This window comes from Oncorhynchus mykiss, chromosome 2 (assembly GCF_013265735.2).
Source record: "Oncorhynchus mykiss isolate Arlee chromosome 2, USDA_OmykA_1.1, whole genome shotgun sequence".
NCBI classification, from domain to species: domain Eukaryota; kingdom Metazoa; phylum Chordata; class Actinopteri; order Salmoniformes; family Salmonidae; genus Oncorhynchus; species Oncorhynchus mykiss.
In genome coordinates this window covers 34,806,264-34,823,738 of record NC_048566.1, presented here as the reverse complement: position 1 = coordinate 34,823,738, position 17,475 = coordinate 34,806,264, and the positions used below count along the sequence as shown (strand labels likewise).

The 17,475-nt window shown below is 43.1% G+C and overlaps 1 protein-coding gene across 1 annotated transcript in view; it reads left to right on the top strand.

Moving 5' to 3' along the window:
* Positions 1 to 8,564: 8,564 nt before the first annotated feature.
* dgkb (diacylglycerol kinase, beta) overlaps positions 8,565 to 17,475 on the top strand; it is a 53,010-nt gene continuing 44,099 nt past the window's right edge. The window contains exons 1-6 of the mRNA XM_021560333.2: positions 8,565 to 9,173; positions 13,289 to 13,414; positions 15,741 to 15,817; positions 16,189 to 16,209; positions 16,318 to 16,465; positions 17,139 to 17,288. Coding sequence (XP_021416008.1) covers positions 13,345 to 13,414; positions 15,741 to 15,817; positions 16,189 to 16,209; positions 16,318 to 16,465; positions 17,139 to 17,288 — 466 coding nt within the window. The 5' untranslated portion in view covers positions 8,565 to 9,173; positions 13,289 to 13,344. The remainder of the gene's footprint in view (positions 9,174 to 13,288; positions 13,415 to 15,740; positions 15,818 to 16,188; positions 16,210 to 16,317; positions 16,466 to 17,138; positions 17,289 to 17,475) is intronic.

The window sequence follows — 17,475 nt, the reverse complement described above, 5'->3', positions numbered from 1 at the left end:
GATCTTTAAGCCTTGAGACAATTGAGACCTGGATTGTGTATGTGTGCCATTCAGAGGGTGAATAGGCAAGAAGTGCCTTTGAACAGGGTATGGTAGTAGGTGCCAAGAACTGCAACGCTGCTGGCATTTTTCACGCTCAACAGTTTCCCGTATGTATCAAGAATGGTCCACCACCCAAAGGATGTCCAGCCAACTTGACAGAACTGTGGGAAGCATTGAAGACGTCATGATTCCGCATCCCTGTTGAATGCTTTTGACACCTTTTGGGGTGGAGGATGGGTGGGAGGGAAAATTAAATATTGCGAAGGTGTTCCTAATGTTTGGTATACTCAGTGTACACACGTCCACAAAGACACACACATATACATTCATGCTATACACACATCACAACTGCTACTACCAGACTCTTACTAGGACTGCTAAATACTGCACAATTTAAACCCCCCCCCATCCCCCCTTCCCTGAAACACGTGTAAATATTGGACTATAAATTCTGCCTTCCTGTATTATACTTATGCTAAAATGTTTATTAAATTCTACTGAGCCATTTACTTTATGTACGTGTTCTTATACTTTATTAATTCTTATCGTTGCGTTGTTGTGTTCGTATCCTGTACACACGACTAATCAAATTTGAAACAATGTCTCTGCAGACATGACCATGGTTGGTAGAGAAGTGTATCAGAGTCACTAGCTGAGCCCTGGTCTTCTGATGCTACTGTTTGTTCTGTTGTTGTTGTGTGAAAACACTGTGAAGGATTCAAAACAAACAGCAGAGTCAGATGGCTTCTGTCTCACATATTCCCTCAGCACTGTTTGATATTGCACTGTCGCTTTCCAAAATGCCAGTATGTTACACAGCATATGCCAAATAGAGCTACACGAAAGACGTGTTCCATTCAGTCAGTAGTATTTACTGCAGGTTATTTTGGTGTAGGAAAGGATATCACATGCACTGTTACTTGGAGATACACAGTTAACAGGATTTTGCCTCTTACCTGTAAAGGTAGGCTTCGCCCAACATGCACTGTTATGGAGTGTGGGCGAGCCTCCTCCTCTGTACGTCCGAGGACTTTATTTGTTATGCAAATGTTGGCCCTGTGTTTTGGTTGATCATGTCACTCGACTTGGATTTTAACCTTTGATTTTAAGCCTTTTCCAGAAATGATAATTACACAAAAGATGTAAGCAATTGTCATAGGATGGTGCTGAACCATCTGATCCAGGTCATGTGACAGAGGTAAACTGGCTCTGGCAGCCAAAACAGCCAAATACTACATCTAAATGTGAATTGATTCTCATTGAGATACGGTTCTAGAAACATAAAGCCCTTTACTTTCATTTCACAAATGCAAAATAAACAGTTACTGTACACGTTTAACTCTGTTTTAACAGTATTTATCAGTTACAAAACTTTTCTGACGTCTTTCCATTACACACAGGTGTTCGGAGGTTCTAGATATCTCATAAGAATAGCTGGTCGTCTCTGCTTTCGTAAACAAGAGCTGTAGCATGGACATATGGCCGTGTGGGGACCCGAACCATATAAAGGTGTGTAATAATTTAACATTTCGTTCATTGAAAATTATTTATTGCCGATATGAAAGTATCAACGTTTAGACAGAGCATTTGAGCAGCGTCAGACCCCCACCCCCCCCAGCATATAGGTACTTGAAACATCAATGCAGTCAACAATGGACCCGGGCCCACCCACTGGGGAGCAAGGCCCATCCAATCAGATTGAGTAAATGAAGGTTAAACATTGGAGTAAATGAAGGTTATATTTTGGGTTCTGATGGGGTACACTTATTGAACTAAACTCATGAGGCATTTCTAAGTTATATTCTTCAAGAATCAATTGGTACATAATTCATTTATGAGTCCAAAAATAGATGTAGTATAACCGGTGTCAGTGTGCTGGCTTAGCATGTAGAGCTGCCTCACTAAACTTGAACCAGGGCCCTCTAACTCGCCAACACACATGACCGCCCGCTTGACAACGTACGAGCCGTTTGAGCTATATAAAAGTTAGCTGTGGAGTGACTTGCACTTGCACCTGCAAGTTTCTGGACATTTCTGGGGGGAATGGCCCTAACCCTCACCCACCGATCCAACAGGTCCCAAACGTGCTCAATGGGATTGAGATCCGGGCTCTTCGCTGGCCATGGCAGAACACTGACATTCCTGTCTTGCAGGAAATCACGCACAGAATGAGCTGTATGGCTAGTGGTATTGTCATGCTGGAGGGTCATGTCAGGATGAGCCTGCAGGAAGGGTACCATATGAGGGAGGAGGATGTCTCCCTGTAACGCACAGTGTTGAGATTGCCTTCAATGACAACAAGCTCAGTCCGATGATGCTGTGACACACCACTCCAGACCATGACGGACCATCCACCCCCAAAATCGATCCTGCTCCAGAGTACAGGTCTCGGTGTAACCCTCATTCCTTCAACGATAAACGCGAATCCGACCGTCACCCCTGGTGAGACAAAACTATGACTCGTCAGTGAAGAGCACTTTTTGCCAGTCCTGTCTGGTCCAGCGACGGTGGGTTTGTGCTCATAGGCGACGTTGTTGCCAGTGATGTCTGGTGAGGACCTGCCTTACAACAGGCCTACAAGCCCTCAGTCCAGCCTCTCTCAGCTTACCTGTCCCGCAGGTGTGATGTTCGGATGTACCGTTCCTGTGCAGGTGTTGTTACACGTGGTCTGCCACTGCGAGGATGATCAGCTGTCCGTCCTGTCTCCCTGTAGGGCTGTCTTAGGCGCCTCACAGTACGGACATTGCAATGCATTGCCCTGGCCACATCTGCAGTCCTCATGCCTCCTTGCAGCATGCCTGAGGCACGTTCACACAGATGAGCAGGGACCCTGGGCATCTTTCTTCTGGTGTTTTTCAGAGTCTGTAGAAAGGCCTCTTTAGTGTTCTAAGTTTTCATAACTGTGACCTTAATTGCCTACCGTCTGTAAGCTGTTGCGTCTTAACAACCGTTCCACAGGTGCATGTTCATTAATTGTTTATGGTTCATTGAACAAGCATGGGAAACAGTGTTTAAACCCTTTATTAAATACTTAACAGTTGTCATAAGAAGATAAATGGATCTGTGAAGTTATTTGGATTTTTTTAAAAGACAGGGTCCAGGCCTCCCGGGCCTCCCCCAGGCCTCCCAGGCCTCCCCCTTTTTCAGACAGGGTCCTGAAAAAGGGGTATTTTTTTCTGAGTTTATATCTGAAATTGAATCCTAACTGTAGGTAGCTGAAGTAGAATTGGGCTTGTTGCATCTCTACACTCTTCATAACTGTGACCTTAATTGCCTACCGTTAGGGGCGGCAGCGTAGCCGTCATTGAAAATAAGAATTCGTTCTTAACTGACTTGCCTAGTTAAATAAAGGTTAGAAATAATGTGGCGGCAGGTAGCCTAGTGGTTAGAGCGTTGGACTAGTAAGTGAACGTTTGCAAGATCGAATCCCCAAGCTGACAAGGTAAAAATCTGTTGTTCTGCCCCTGAACAAGGCAGTTAACCCACTGTTCCTAGGCCATTGATGAAAATAAGAATTTGTTCTTGTTCCTAGTTAAATAAAGTAAAAATAAATCAGGGTGTGGGAGAATTCTCCCCCTGGGTTTACCCTAATGAAAAAATAATGCAATGCCATTAGGAACAGTCCTTTTCCCCTACACACATAATGAAGCCTCAGTATCTGTTTTCCTCCACTTCCACTCGTTTTGTCTCCGTCTTAATACTTCTGTACTAAATCATAAATTAATGCAATAAGACTGCATCAATGTCCACTTCACTGCATGGCACACCATGTGCCTCCGTCCCCTAGTCCCAGAATATCAAGTAGTGACATCAAAAATGAAGGATGCCCATAGGTGTCAAACCTAGTACACAACACCAATATTTGTGAGATTTCCTGTATGAGATACTATACAGTATTTGTACTGTACCGGAATTGTTTTGTTTTGGCCTCTTCAATAGCTGCACTGAGAGACAGCATACCTGTAAGTGATATCAACATCACAGTGTTTGGTGTTATGACAGCGTCATTTTGTCAGTTATCACACGTTGATATCTTCTTATGACATCTGTCATCTAATATGACACATAGCTTTTATGATCGAAATTTACAAAAAACCTTTTCTCTGACTAAAGAAAACATTTGTTTCCTCTCTATCTCAGTCTAAAACGATCCAAACAGTTCCATGATATCATCCGACAAATTAATGTCTTCTACAGGCCCACGTGTATCACTTGCAGACAGAGTTATTGGGTGAGTAAAGCATCTCTGCAATCTCCCGCGGGGAACACCAAGCCTTCAACACAAGATCTCAGGCAGACATCAATAAGACTGCGTAGACACTAATGCCTATTTACTGTCATAATGTCTTCCAAGAATGAATCCTTATTCGTCGGAATGCTTGATTCAATCTCTGTTCTATTCTTGTCTTAAACGTCCCCCACTGAAAAATACTCCAGGATGAATTCTGAGTGAACGCCTATAGTATGGACAAGGATGGCAGAGTATATTGTAATATACACTTTATATACAAAAGTATGTGGACACCCCATCAAATTAGTGGCTATTTCAGCCACACCCATTGCTGACAGGTATATAAAATCGAGCACTCAGCCATGTCATCTCCATAGACAAACATTGGCAGTAGAATGACCCTTACTGAAGAGCTCAGTGATTAACAAGTCTAATAATTGCCCTGCTAGAGCTGACACAGTCAACTGTAAGTGCTGTTATTGTGAAGTGGAAATGTCTAGGAGCAGTGTGGAGGAGGTCTGTGGAGAACAACTGTGAATCCCTTCAAAGTTCATGCTCCCATGCACCTCTCTGGGGGCATATACACAATGAGAGGCCCAATGTCCAATAGGTCATTAAGCTCGAGACCCTGGGTCTCGACCCCGCCCTGTGCAACTGGGTCCTGGACTTTCTGAAGGGCTGCCCCCAGGTGCTGAAGGTAGGAAACAACATCTCCACCCCGCTGATCCTCAATACTGGGGCCCCACAAGGGTGCGTTCTCAGCCCTCTCCTGTACTCCCTGTTCACCCATGACTGCGTGGGCATGCACGGTTCCAACTCAATCATCAAATGTGCAGATGATACTGCAGTGGTAGGCTTGATTACCAACAATGACGAGATTACCTACAGGGAGGAGATGAGGGCCCTCAGAGTGTGGTGTCAGGAAAATAACCTCACGTCAACAAAACATCATCAACAAAACAAAGGAGATGATCGTGGACTTCAGGAAACAGCAGAGGGAGCACCCCCCCATCCACATCGACGGGACAGTAGTGGAGAAGGTGGAAAGTTTTAAGTACCTTGGCGTACACATCACGGACAAACTGAAATGGTTCACCCACACATACTGTACAACATGGTGCAGAAGGCGCCTCTTCAACCTCAGTTTCCTGAAGAAATTTGTCATGTCACCTAAAACACTCACAAATTTTTACAGATGCACAATCGAGAGCATCCTGTCGGGCTGTATCACCGCCTGGTATGACAATTGCACCGCCCTCAACTGCAAGGCTCTCCAGAGGATAGTGCGGCCTGCACAACGCATCACCGGGGGTGAACTACCTGCCCTCCAGGACACCTACAGATGTCACAGGAAGGCCAAAAAGATCATCAAGGACAACAAGCTGCCGAGCCACTGCCTGTTCACCCCGCTATCATCCAGAAGGTGAGGTCAGTACAGGTTCATCAAAGCTGGGACCGAGAGACTGATAGAAGCTGTTTATCTCAAGGCCATCAGACTGTTAAACAGCCATCACTAACATAGAGAGGCTGCTGCCAACATACAGACTCAATCTCTGGCCACTTTAATAAATGTACACAATAGTCACTTTTAAATAACACCACTTTCATAATGTTTACATATCTCACATTACTAATCTCATATGTATATACTGTTCTATACCATCTACTGCAAAATCCATATATTTATATGTACATATTCTTATTAATTCCTTTACACTTGTGTGTATAAGGTAGTTGTTGTGAATTTGTTAGATTACTTGTTAGAGATTACTGCATTGTCGGAACTAGAAGCACAAGCATTTCGCTACCCTCGCATTAACATCTGCTGACCATGTGTATGTGACCAATAAAATGGTATTTGATTTGATTTGACTAGGGACCCATATTGTAGTTGCTGTAGTATACTGGGGATGGCACTTATGTAATATCCTATTATTATACACAGCCAGCCAGCCAGCCAGCCCAACTAGACTCCAACCACTATACTGTGGCTATATGTATCATAGAAAGGGAAGAAGCTTTAGGTGGGGTAGTCATTATATGTGTTTGTTGAAATAGCATACTTCCTTCCATATGTACTATTTATGAGACAACATGCTTTGCCTTCCATAATTGAGACTAGGTTATAGGATTACTATACAGATACCGTACAAGTATCTGTCCAGGGAAAAAAGTTTAAAAGTGAATATTCTGTTAACTCACATCCAAATAATGTTGTTGACTCGTCCTATCCTCACATTTGTGGACATAGAACATGATATCATGTTGGATCATTGGCCGAGCTGGCCAATCAGCAGTCTACCCACATTAATATTTTGAAATACCGGTATACACACACACCATTCTATTTGTTGGAGTACTCCTACACCATTCCAACAGAGAATAGATGCTTTTTAACATATTTAATTAAAAATAATTAGAAAGGAAAATGATTGCACTCATATTGTAATTAATTATAGGTCATATTTCCTAGAAATCTGGAAACACTGGACAGTTATTTGAAATATAGCTTATATCTTTAGTATATAGCTTATATAATGTGTCTACAGTATACAGCTTATATACAGTTTATAGCTTCATCATATATATTTGCTAAGTAATAATATTTGATTAGTAAGCCTACAGGCTAAAGCCTCATCTGTGTGGTAGATGATCTACAGAAGACAACAGTCAATTATACAGTGATGCTAAGATCAATAACAATTGTGTCAGGAAGTGGAATGATGTAGGTCTCATCTATGCCCTGTTTCATACTTTGTTTGAGTGACTATTCATCCCCACAGCGACTGAATGTTTTCATTCATAGTAGGGATGATGTAAGCACGGCACAACAGACAGACAATCTGACTCACCTAGCTACTGCACGTTGATCATAACGCAATTCTATTAGCATTTACGTAGTGGTGCTTTCATGTCGTTCAGCCGCCATTGTTTTGGTCTGCGTCACTGGACCCATCCATAGCATGGATAGGTGATGCGTGTGCGTGGATGCTCCCTCCCAAAAAAGAAGCCAGCCGCTACTACCCTACTATGTACACTAATTGCACAGTCATGGGTTAGCACTAAAATACACTGTATAGTAAATCCATAGTGAATTTGAAACCTGGAGTGGAATATGACAAGTACATAAAATGTGATAAACAACTGCTAGGGAATGATATGTTCTCTACGTCAATGTGATGAGCATTCCCCCAACCCCCCCCCCCCCCCCCCCCCCCCCCCCCCCGCCCCCCCCCCCCCCGACTGTCACATGGGAGAAAATGTCAATAACTAGACTGGAGCCAGGCCCACTGGCAAACAACACAAATACCCTTGGCCTCGGTCGACTAAAGACTGAGAGAGAGCCTGTAGGTGTTTCTGAAAACTTAAACAGTATTGGCAGATTTGGCCTCTATTTTTCACTCATTGTTTCAGGCATCTGATATTCAATTCAATACAATGAGAGCTTAGTGTCCATTATTTGGGAGGTTATGTGAAAGGTGTGGGGGCGATAGATAGCTGACTATGTATAATCCGGAGCTGTTAAATGAATTGGTGGGTATTAGCTTTGGTCCAAATAGCAGAGTAGACTGCTGGGCGGCGCAGTATTTTTTGTCCGACATGTTCTCTCTTTTGTGAGGCTGGTACATAACAGCAGCAAGTTGTACATTCTGTATGAGTAGAAATAATGTCACTGCTTTTCAGCAATAGCTGTTATTGTACTCATATGTTGTGTGCTTCTTTGGTGAACACATGGCGTCAAACTATAATATATTGTATCCCTCCAGTCTTTACCCTTTGTATTTCAGCCACAGCCATAGAAAACACATAATGTATTTTAAGTATCTAAAATGTCAAGGACCCTTGCCTATCATTTTTCCCGTTGATTCTGAATGTAATTGGCCTTGGGCTGCTATCCAATAGCCCTCCACAGCTGCAGCACCACAGTGATGAGAGAATATTACTCCTGATTCATGTCTGTTGAACACGACACCCCCTCCCCGAGACCGCCGGCCCTTTCCCCTTTCACATCCCATCAGTTCAATCAAGAGGTGTTCCCACAGGTCGCCGCGGTTACCACCTGCCTGCTGAATGCTAATGGTGACAAGCGCCACGGCAACGGGAGAGAGAGAACAGAAGAGAGAAAGTGAGGGATAGGGAAAGCGGGAGCGAGAGAGCAGGTGAGAGAAAGAGTGAGGAAGAGAGAGTGAGCGGGAGAGAGAGAGAGAGAGAGCGAGAGAGAGCTGGAGAGAGAGCTGGAGAGAGAGAGAGAGAGGGAGAGAGAGCGAGAGAGAGCTGGAGAGAGAGAGAGAGAGAGAGAGAGAGAGAGAGAGAGAGAGAGCGGGAGCTCAGGACATCATCCTCACGAGGGAATAGTGGGGGAGCAGAAAGAGGAGGAGAGGAGGGATAAGGGTGACGTAAGCAGTGAGTATGGGAACTGATTATCATTGCGGACAAGCGAAGATCGTTCTGTGCTTTTTATCACTCTCTCCCTCTCACACACACTCCCCCTTTTCTATTGGAGTTTCTATCCTCTTGCACTGACTGCTTCTAAACAAACACACACTTACACACACAAACACAGCCACACACGCATACTCTTACACACACAGCAGACGGTGGGGTCTAACACACACACACACACACACACACACACTCACAAACACAGCCACACACGCATACTCTTACACACACAGCAGACGGGGGGGTCTAACACACACTCACATACACACACACTCACATACACACCATCTGATGACAAACCCTCTACGCTCTCCTCCAGTACATTCAGCAGGGACATGATGTGAGTGAGTGTGTGTATTTTGTATGTGAGAGTGTGAGAGTGTGTAAGCGTCATCTGTAAGCATCTGTCTGGAAGACTACTCCCTGCTCCAGGCAGTTTGCCTTGGCTCTCCAGCAGGTGAGTATCATGTTGATACTGCAGACTATTGTTTGTTCGTTCATTGACCGTATGCGAGCGTGTATTTAGTGGGTGTCTAATGTAGTGGGTGTATTTGTTCATGTGTAGTGTCAGCTACTCTAGTCGTATCGATGGTGTCTCTTGCAGTAGAATCCTCTACCGGGTGTCATATTGCCGATGAATTAATTGATAGATGCAGCAACAGTGTTTGATAACCTGCGGTGGCACCACTGGAAGTGAATCAAGCCTATCGGTATCACAGTGCTGCTACTACAAATACAGTTCACTACTCGTGGATTTAGACTCGCAGCATTGAGACATTTGCTAAAGGGTTGAAGTACTGCTGTGACGCTGCTGTTGCAGTTCTATGGACATTATGATGAGAATTATGTGCATACTGTATGTATACCAGTGGAGGCTGGTGGGAGGAGCTATAGGAGGACAGGCTCATGGTAATGGAATGGAATGGAAAGGAAGAGGGAAAGGGGGTACAACTGAATGCCTTAATCGACGTCCACATCTCAGACTAGAGGGAATGGAGTCAAACGTGGCTGGAGTCAAATGTGGATTCCATATGTTTTATGTGTTTGATACCATTCCATTTATTCCATTCCAGCCATTACATTGAGGCCGTTCTCTTATAACTCCTCTCACCGACCTCCACTGATGTAAAAGGATTATAAACAATAGAGAATGAGAATCATTTTGATCATTTTGCTTTCCTGTGTATCTAACACTCGTAGGGAAGGGATTGTAAATGTGAATTACAAGACAAATGTAACAACTAGTATTTATGATAGGGATAAGTATGTACGAGTCCTAGAGAGGGATTGCAGAGTAGCGATATGTATTTGTCACACAAGCAATTGATCAACGTTTATGGGAGGTAGTGCCAATGCCTGTAGCAAGCGATTCGATTGACTTCTGTGATTTTTCGCAGTCCAAATAGCATAATAATGCATACATGGCACCACATTACGGTTTATTTAGCCACAGATACTGAATGTATTTCAGATGTACAGTATATTATTCTTAAGTCTTCTGTCAGTACTTACAATTGCATCAATAATATATAATGTATAGCACTATATGTAGTGCATTCTGAAAATATTCTGGCCCCTTGACTTTTTCCACATTTTGTTACGTTATAGCCTTATTCTACAATTGATTAAACTGTTATTTTCCCTCATCAAGCTACACACAATATCCCATAATGACAAAGCTAAAATATTTTTTGGAAATGTAAATTAAATATCACATTTACATAAGTATTCAGACCCTTTACTCAGTACTTTGTTGAAGCACCTTTGGCAGCGATTACAGCCTCAAGTCTTATTGGGTATGACACTACAAGCTTGGTACACCTGTATTTGGGGAGTTCCTCCCATTCTTCTCTGCAGATCCTCTCAAGCACTGCTGCACAGCTATTTACAGGTCTCTCCAGAGATGTTCGATCGGGTTCAAGTCCGGGCTCTGGCTGCGCCACTCAATGACATTCAGAGTAATCTCGAAGCCAATCATGCGTTGTCTTGGCTGTGTACTTGGGTCGTTGTCCTGTTGGAAGGTGAACCCTTGTCCCAGTCTGAGATCCTGAACGCTCATGAGCAGGTTTTCATCAAGGATCTTTCTCCGTCCATCTTTCCCTCGATGCTGACTAGTCTCCCAGTCCCTGCCGCTGAAAAACATCCCCACAGCATGATGCTGTCACCACCATGCTTCACCATGGGGATGGTGCCAGGTTTCCTCCAGACGTGACGCTTGGCATTCAGGCCAAAGAGTTCCATCTTGGTTTCCTCAGACCCTAGAATCTTGTTTCTCATGGTATGAGAGTGCTTTAGGTGCCTTTTGGCAAACTCCAAGCGGGCTGTCGTGCCTTTTACTGAGGAGTGGCTTCCATCTGGCCACTCAACCATAAAGGCCTGATTGGTGGAATGCTGCAGAGATGGTTGACCTTCTGGAAGGTTCTTTCATCTCCACAGAGGAACTCTGGAGCTCTGTCAGAGTAACCATCGGGTTCTTAGTCACCTCCCTGACCAAGGCCCTTCTCCCCTGATTGCTCAGTTTGGCCGGGCGGCCAGCTTTAGGAAGAGTCTTGGTGGTTCCAAACTTCTTTTTGGTTTGCTATCCTGTCTCGGAGCTCTACTGACAATTCCTTCAACCTCATGGCTTGGTTTTTGCTCTGACATGGAATGTCAACTGTGGGACCTTATATAGACAGGTGTGTGCCTTTCCAAATCATGTCCAGTCAATTTAAGATACCACAGGTGGACTCCAATCAAGTTGTGGAAACACCTCGAGGATGAGCTTTGGAAACAGGGTGCAGCTGAGCTCAATTTTGAGTGCCTTAGCAAAGGGTCTGAATCCTTATGTAAATAAGGTTAAAAAAATATATATAATACCTTATTTATTATAAAAACATATTTTTGCTTTGTCACTCTGGGGTATTGCGTGTAGATTGATTAGAACAAAAATATAATTGAATTGTTGTAGAATAAGGCTGTAACGTAACAAAATGTGGAAAAAGGGAAGGGTTGGAAATACTTTCCAAACGCACTGTACGTGTCCATGCATATTCAAGTGTCTCAAGGGTTCCTTAAGTTTAGAACTGTGCAATTACTATGGGTATGTTCAGGACATCCACATACAAACTATGCCTGTACACAGATACACATATATGCACAGACACACACATACACGCACACAAATTCCCGCATACTAGTACACACACACGGATGACTTCATGCCAGCTCTTTCAGTATGAAAAAGTTGTGAACTGAGGTGATAAAGTACTGTTACATGCATTTGTTGCTGTGAGGTTTTATAATTGGGTCAAAAAGGAAGGAAGCTGGCTCTGAGACTAACACAGGTGCATTAAGAGAGCAGGGGGGAGTGGAACATTTAGATTCAGTAGCCCACAGAGCACAATACCCCAGGCTATATAATGTAGCAACCGACTAACCCCAAAACACTCATTCTCTCACACACACACACACACACACACACACACACACACACACACACACACACACACACAATTTATTTCTCTTTACATGAATGTGTAGTGCTTTTTAAACCCTTCTCAGTAGTTAAAGTAGTTACAATGTAGAACAGATTAAGATTACAGTAAGCATATCTTGTATTGTGCTAACCTATTGTGGGGGGAGGAAAGGCAAGGGAAAAGTGGCATAACATCCCCTCTTTTCTGACACTGTCCAATCTTCTGTCCCCATGGCATTGTCCATAATCAGTGATGCCAGCTGGCCCATCATTCTGTTGTCTTCAAACAGCGTCAGCAGTCCTGGACAATCATGACTTAAACTCCTACATGTCCCTTATACTGTCTGTCATAAATGCTTCTTTACGCATAAACTAAATGTTGTCCTAGGTACAGTTGTAGGGTCTTAATTTGAGCCAGTTTGCTAAAGCAGGCAACAGGAAATGTGAATTATTATGTGGATTATAATTGATGGACATTTTTCTATGGGTTGGTACATTTTTGTAAGGGAAAATGAAGCCTGAAATGTCAGCCTTTTTAAACCTCAAATACACTACATGTTTTAAATGTCCTGCATTGCAGGAAAGTTCTCCTGCAAAAGGGTGATCAAATTAAGATCCTACGTCTGTAAGTAGGACAGACGTCAAATAATGCATTGAGTTGATGAGTTCATGTTGGACATTGACATGCCATTTAGCAAATTACGAGCTAGCTATAGCACATAGTGCTGGATAGGACAAGATAGCATTAGCTTGGTTGTCAGTCATACTAAAAGTCATGTACTTGTCTGATGTAATACTTATGATAGCATGAAAAATGCGTTCATTAGGGGGTTCAATACGTATTATGAATCAAAAAAAGTCCTCAGTCTCTAATTGACTGACAGACTGATATACTTTTTGGTTACAGATGGACATTTTAGTTTCATAGTTTCTGCTAAACTACTCTGTACTATACTATAGCAATGTAATGATGTGAGGATCAATATACAGTCATTCTATGCAATTTTATTACCGGAGATGATGGAATGAATGTCAGAACCCAAACCAAATCTCTTTCTGTTAACAGTCCGCCACTATGATGAAAGAGGCCTAATATGTTGTTCTGCGTTCTGTTCCAGAGAGTGGACTGTGGGATGATAGTTTGGGGATGTGAGTGAGAAGACGACTCATCACAATGACCAACCAGGACAAGTGGGTCACTCTGACCCCAGCTGAATTCTCCCTTCTTCAGGAGTACGCTCAATGTAAGTCTGTGTCTCTGACAGTGTGTGTGTGTGTGTGTGTGTGTGTGTGCGTGCGTGCGTGCGTACACCGTCGCTTAGGCTCTCACAATCAAGTTTAAACTTCATTGAAAATTGAATCTAGTCAGGTATAAAATGTGACACTGGATTAGTAAACTACTGTAGAGCCCATCCCAGCAGTATGTCCTAATCCATCTCACACAGAGAGAGATTTTCCTACTGCTTGACTACGGCAGGATAACAGAGCCCAGTTACTGTAATGGTGACTGCATAAGAGCAGAGAATATCTCCATGCACTGTCACTGCGTTCTGAAACCCAGCCTAATCCAACTAGATTTGGTGTAAAGCTCAAACAGTACAAAACCCCCTCTTTCTCTGATGACTTGGAATCATCCATATGTCTGTAATCTGTTATTTGGCAACCCGTCTGATTTTGCAGCATACCAGGTCAAGCATTAAATCTGTCTGGTGCTCTGGTGCTGTTTATGTTAAAACCATTATTAATCATAACACAAAAGCTTCCCCTGCGGGCCAACGAGAGTTATGAACGTCTTGAAGTTATACGGCACGTATTCAGGTTTTTGGAAATGAAAGATTTGACTGTGCAAGTTTTGAGATGGATGGTTTTGTTGCCTTTCAATGGGAATAGTGAGATATACTGAAGCCTTTCTTGCGTTGGTGGTTTCCAGGGTAACAATTAGATGGAGTAACATTATTTTCAATATTTATTATATTTTGGTTTTAAAATAGTTTTCGTAAAAGGAAGGAATCTCAAAAGACTTCCCACATGACCACAACAATAAGAACTTCATCCCAGTATAGGAGAGGAGAATAAAACAACAGAGCTCATTTCAGCAGCAATAAAGACCCTAAATCTATATAGTGTCTTGACTGGAGGTTATTTTATTACATATTCACAGACCTCAGTCCAAATCTAAATAAGGAATGCTTTTTTTTTTTGCTTGGGATCTCTTCTGCAGGCCAAGGGTTTCACTTGGCCATGACGAGTTAATTGCTCTACGCGTTTTGACAACATTGTTCCGCCGACTGTAAGCAGTTCTCCAGCCTCTCTTTACCGTCTCTGACTGGGATCGTTTTTCTTCTTCTGCAGGGTTTACCAGGGGCGCAGCTTTGGTTCTAGAAGTGTGTGGGGGGGATTGAGGGATTGGAAATGATGCAGACAATTTACATCTGCAATATTAAAGCTCATCTACCCTCTAAAACAAATCCAGCTCTGCTATAATGTCTGAAAGTCTGAGAAGAGACGGGGTTTGGGACCAGGGTAAATGAGAAGGAAAGAAAGAGTGAGGGACAGTGTGCGATAGAGAGATTTGGATAACCGTGTATCAATGGGCTCACAGCTAGTCATTGTGCTCCGTGTGCAGCGACAGGTTATACAATATCCCATTCTCCGAGCTGCAACAATGGACCTTCCTCTGTTTCCACCTCTCCCTCCCTCCTTTTCAGTCCCTCCAGCTTACTTTAGCCCCTCCCCCCCACACACCCTATTCTCATTAAAAAGGTGAAGTGAACGATATTGCACACTTTCCTCACTTCAGATACCGCACGAGCACCAATACTCTACAGTCTGACTTCACAATCAGAGACGATTAGTAGAATGGATTTTTTTTTTGCACAGTGACATTGCGGTTTGTGTTTTCCCAGGTACTGTGTAGTAGAACACTGATGTGACTTTGGCCTAAAGTAACCTACACTAAGTCATTTCCTTTAAAGTGTTAGCATTAGGACGAAAACGTGACCGTTTTTTGACCATGTAGAGGAGTGATAAAAAAACAGTGCATGAGTTAATAGTTAATACTTTATAACTTATTTTTGGTGGGTTTTATCACGCAGGCAACCAGTCACACGTTTCATGGTCTCACATGGTCATCCTTCCAAATCTAGTCTTGTTGCTACAGAAGCTACAAATATCATAATGGAACAGCTAGAATAACATAATAAAACAATGTCTACACCAGGGGCCCAAATGGACCAGTCCTGCCAGGACACTCCTAGGGCTACACTCCCATAGTTTGAAAATACAGGAAGAGACCTTGACAGGAACCAGACCAAACGGACCAGGCAGAGGAGTCTAACCTCCTACTGGTTCCAGAGTCTGGTGATTCCTCCGGTAATTTCGATGCGGTCTGGTGGGTGTCCAATCGAATTCCTCCTGAGCTGTAGACTGGATCTTTTGCACTCTAACTCCAAGTTTAGAGATAATTGGATGAGATCCCGCAGTGGGATCTCCCTTCGCGGACACAATATCAATTGCTATTTAACGGGAAGCCTTTATGGTTATAACATCTGTTGAGTGTTTTTCTTTTAGACTCAACCAAGAAGCTGAAAGATGTGCTGCAGGAGTTCCATGGAGACGGAGTGCTGGCGAAATATAACCCAGAGGAGGTAGTCTTTCTTCCCATAAGACACTGTTCTGGTAGTGATGTGGCAACATTAGCATTGCTTGAACCATTGTAGAACTATTTTGAGACTTCTTCATAATGTAGAAAACTACCATCACTTCAGACTTGCTACCAAGTCTTGGTCATTTTGGATGTCAACAACATTCAACACTGGTATCGGTCTATAGTCACCTCAGACCAATATATCTTGGTTTAGTTTTGGAATTTGAATGTAAGAGGCACTACTTACTTTGGTTGTAGTGGAAATGCCGAAAATGTCATGTTTGTTTGTGTGCTTTTCAGGATATGAGTAACTTACTTTTTTAAAAGTTTGATTTATTGAGATTCCCAATGTCTTTATTCAATGCTGCATAGAAGAAAGACATACTCAATCAGGTAATGCATTCCTTGTTCTCCCAGACATGATTTGGTAATGATATGGTAATCAAAGCTTCCTTCATGGGAATTATACCAACCAGGATCATGTTCTGTGTCTTGTTTCAGGAGATTGACTTTGAAGGCTTCAAGGTCTTCATGCATACGTTTCTGGAGAGCGAGCTGGCAGAGGAGTTCTGTCAACACCTCTTCTTATCATTCAGTAACAAGGGACCAAAACCCAGCCCCTCTTCAATAGACAAGCCCAGAGTTACTGGTAAGACCCTGCACTGCAGCTATAACCTTCAGATGATGTCCCTAAGGGGCAAAGTAGCTTTTATGTTGTCTGCGTGCGCTCTTACTGAATCTTTAAAGCTACTTTGCCCTTAGGACCACCGTACCTTCACTTCAGACAAAAGCAAAGGAACAGATCAAGAACGCATAGAAACTATGACCTCTATGACCTCAGCAGCAGACAAATAAAAGCCTAAAGTTGTTTAGGTCTGCTTTAGTTTTTACTCCTACCACAAAGAGCATGTTCACTGGGTGATAGGTACTGTTGTTATTGGTTCAGAATGGTTAACTCTGTCGTCAGACCCCCCCAGATTGCCTTGTTGTTGTGGACTGTAGCTTACAGGCAAGTCATTGAGTGCAGTGTATGTAGCCACAGCTTGTACTTTTTCATAAAATGTCCAAACTGTACGTGTCCTGAGGTACTACCGACAATCATCATAAACTAAAACTGTGCTGTCTAGTCAACATTTACTACCGTAATATTGGCAAAGACCACACCTATATAACATCTGCAATCAATTTCACAACATGAATTTAGATTTATTGGTAGACAGTTTGAAAGACAGTTTGAGGTTGACATTAGAGGCATAAAGCTCAGCAATGATCCTAACCGGTCTACATTTTGACCTTCTTCTCTGGCCTTCTTCTCTCTGCAGGCCTCAAGCTGATCAAAGGGAACTCGACCCCTCTGAAGGTGCCCCCTCTACCCAGGACTCTGCCCAGACCTCTAGGCATGGTTCAACTGAAGGACATCGTCTGCTACCTCTCACTGCTGGAGGGTGGCCGACCCGAGGACAAACTGGAGTGTGAGGACTAATGATTGTTTTTCCTCTAAAAGGGGAATACAGTGGGGCAAAAAAGTATTTAGTCAGCCACCAATTGTGCAAGTTCTCCCACTTAAAAAGATGAGAGAGGCCTGCAATTTTCATCATAGGTACACTTCATCTATGACAGACAAAATTAGAAAAAAATCCAGAAAATCACATTGTAGGA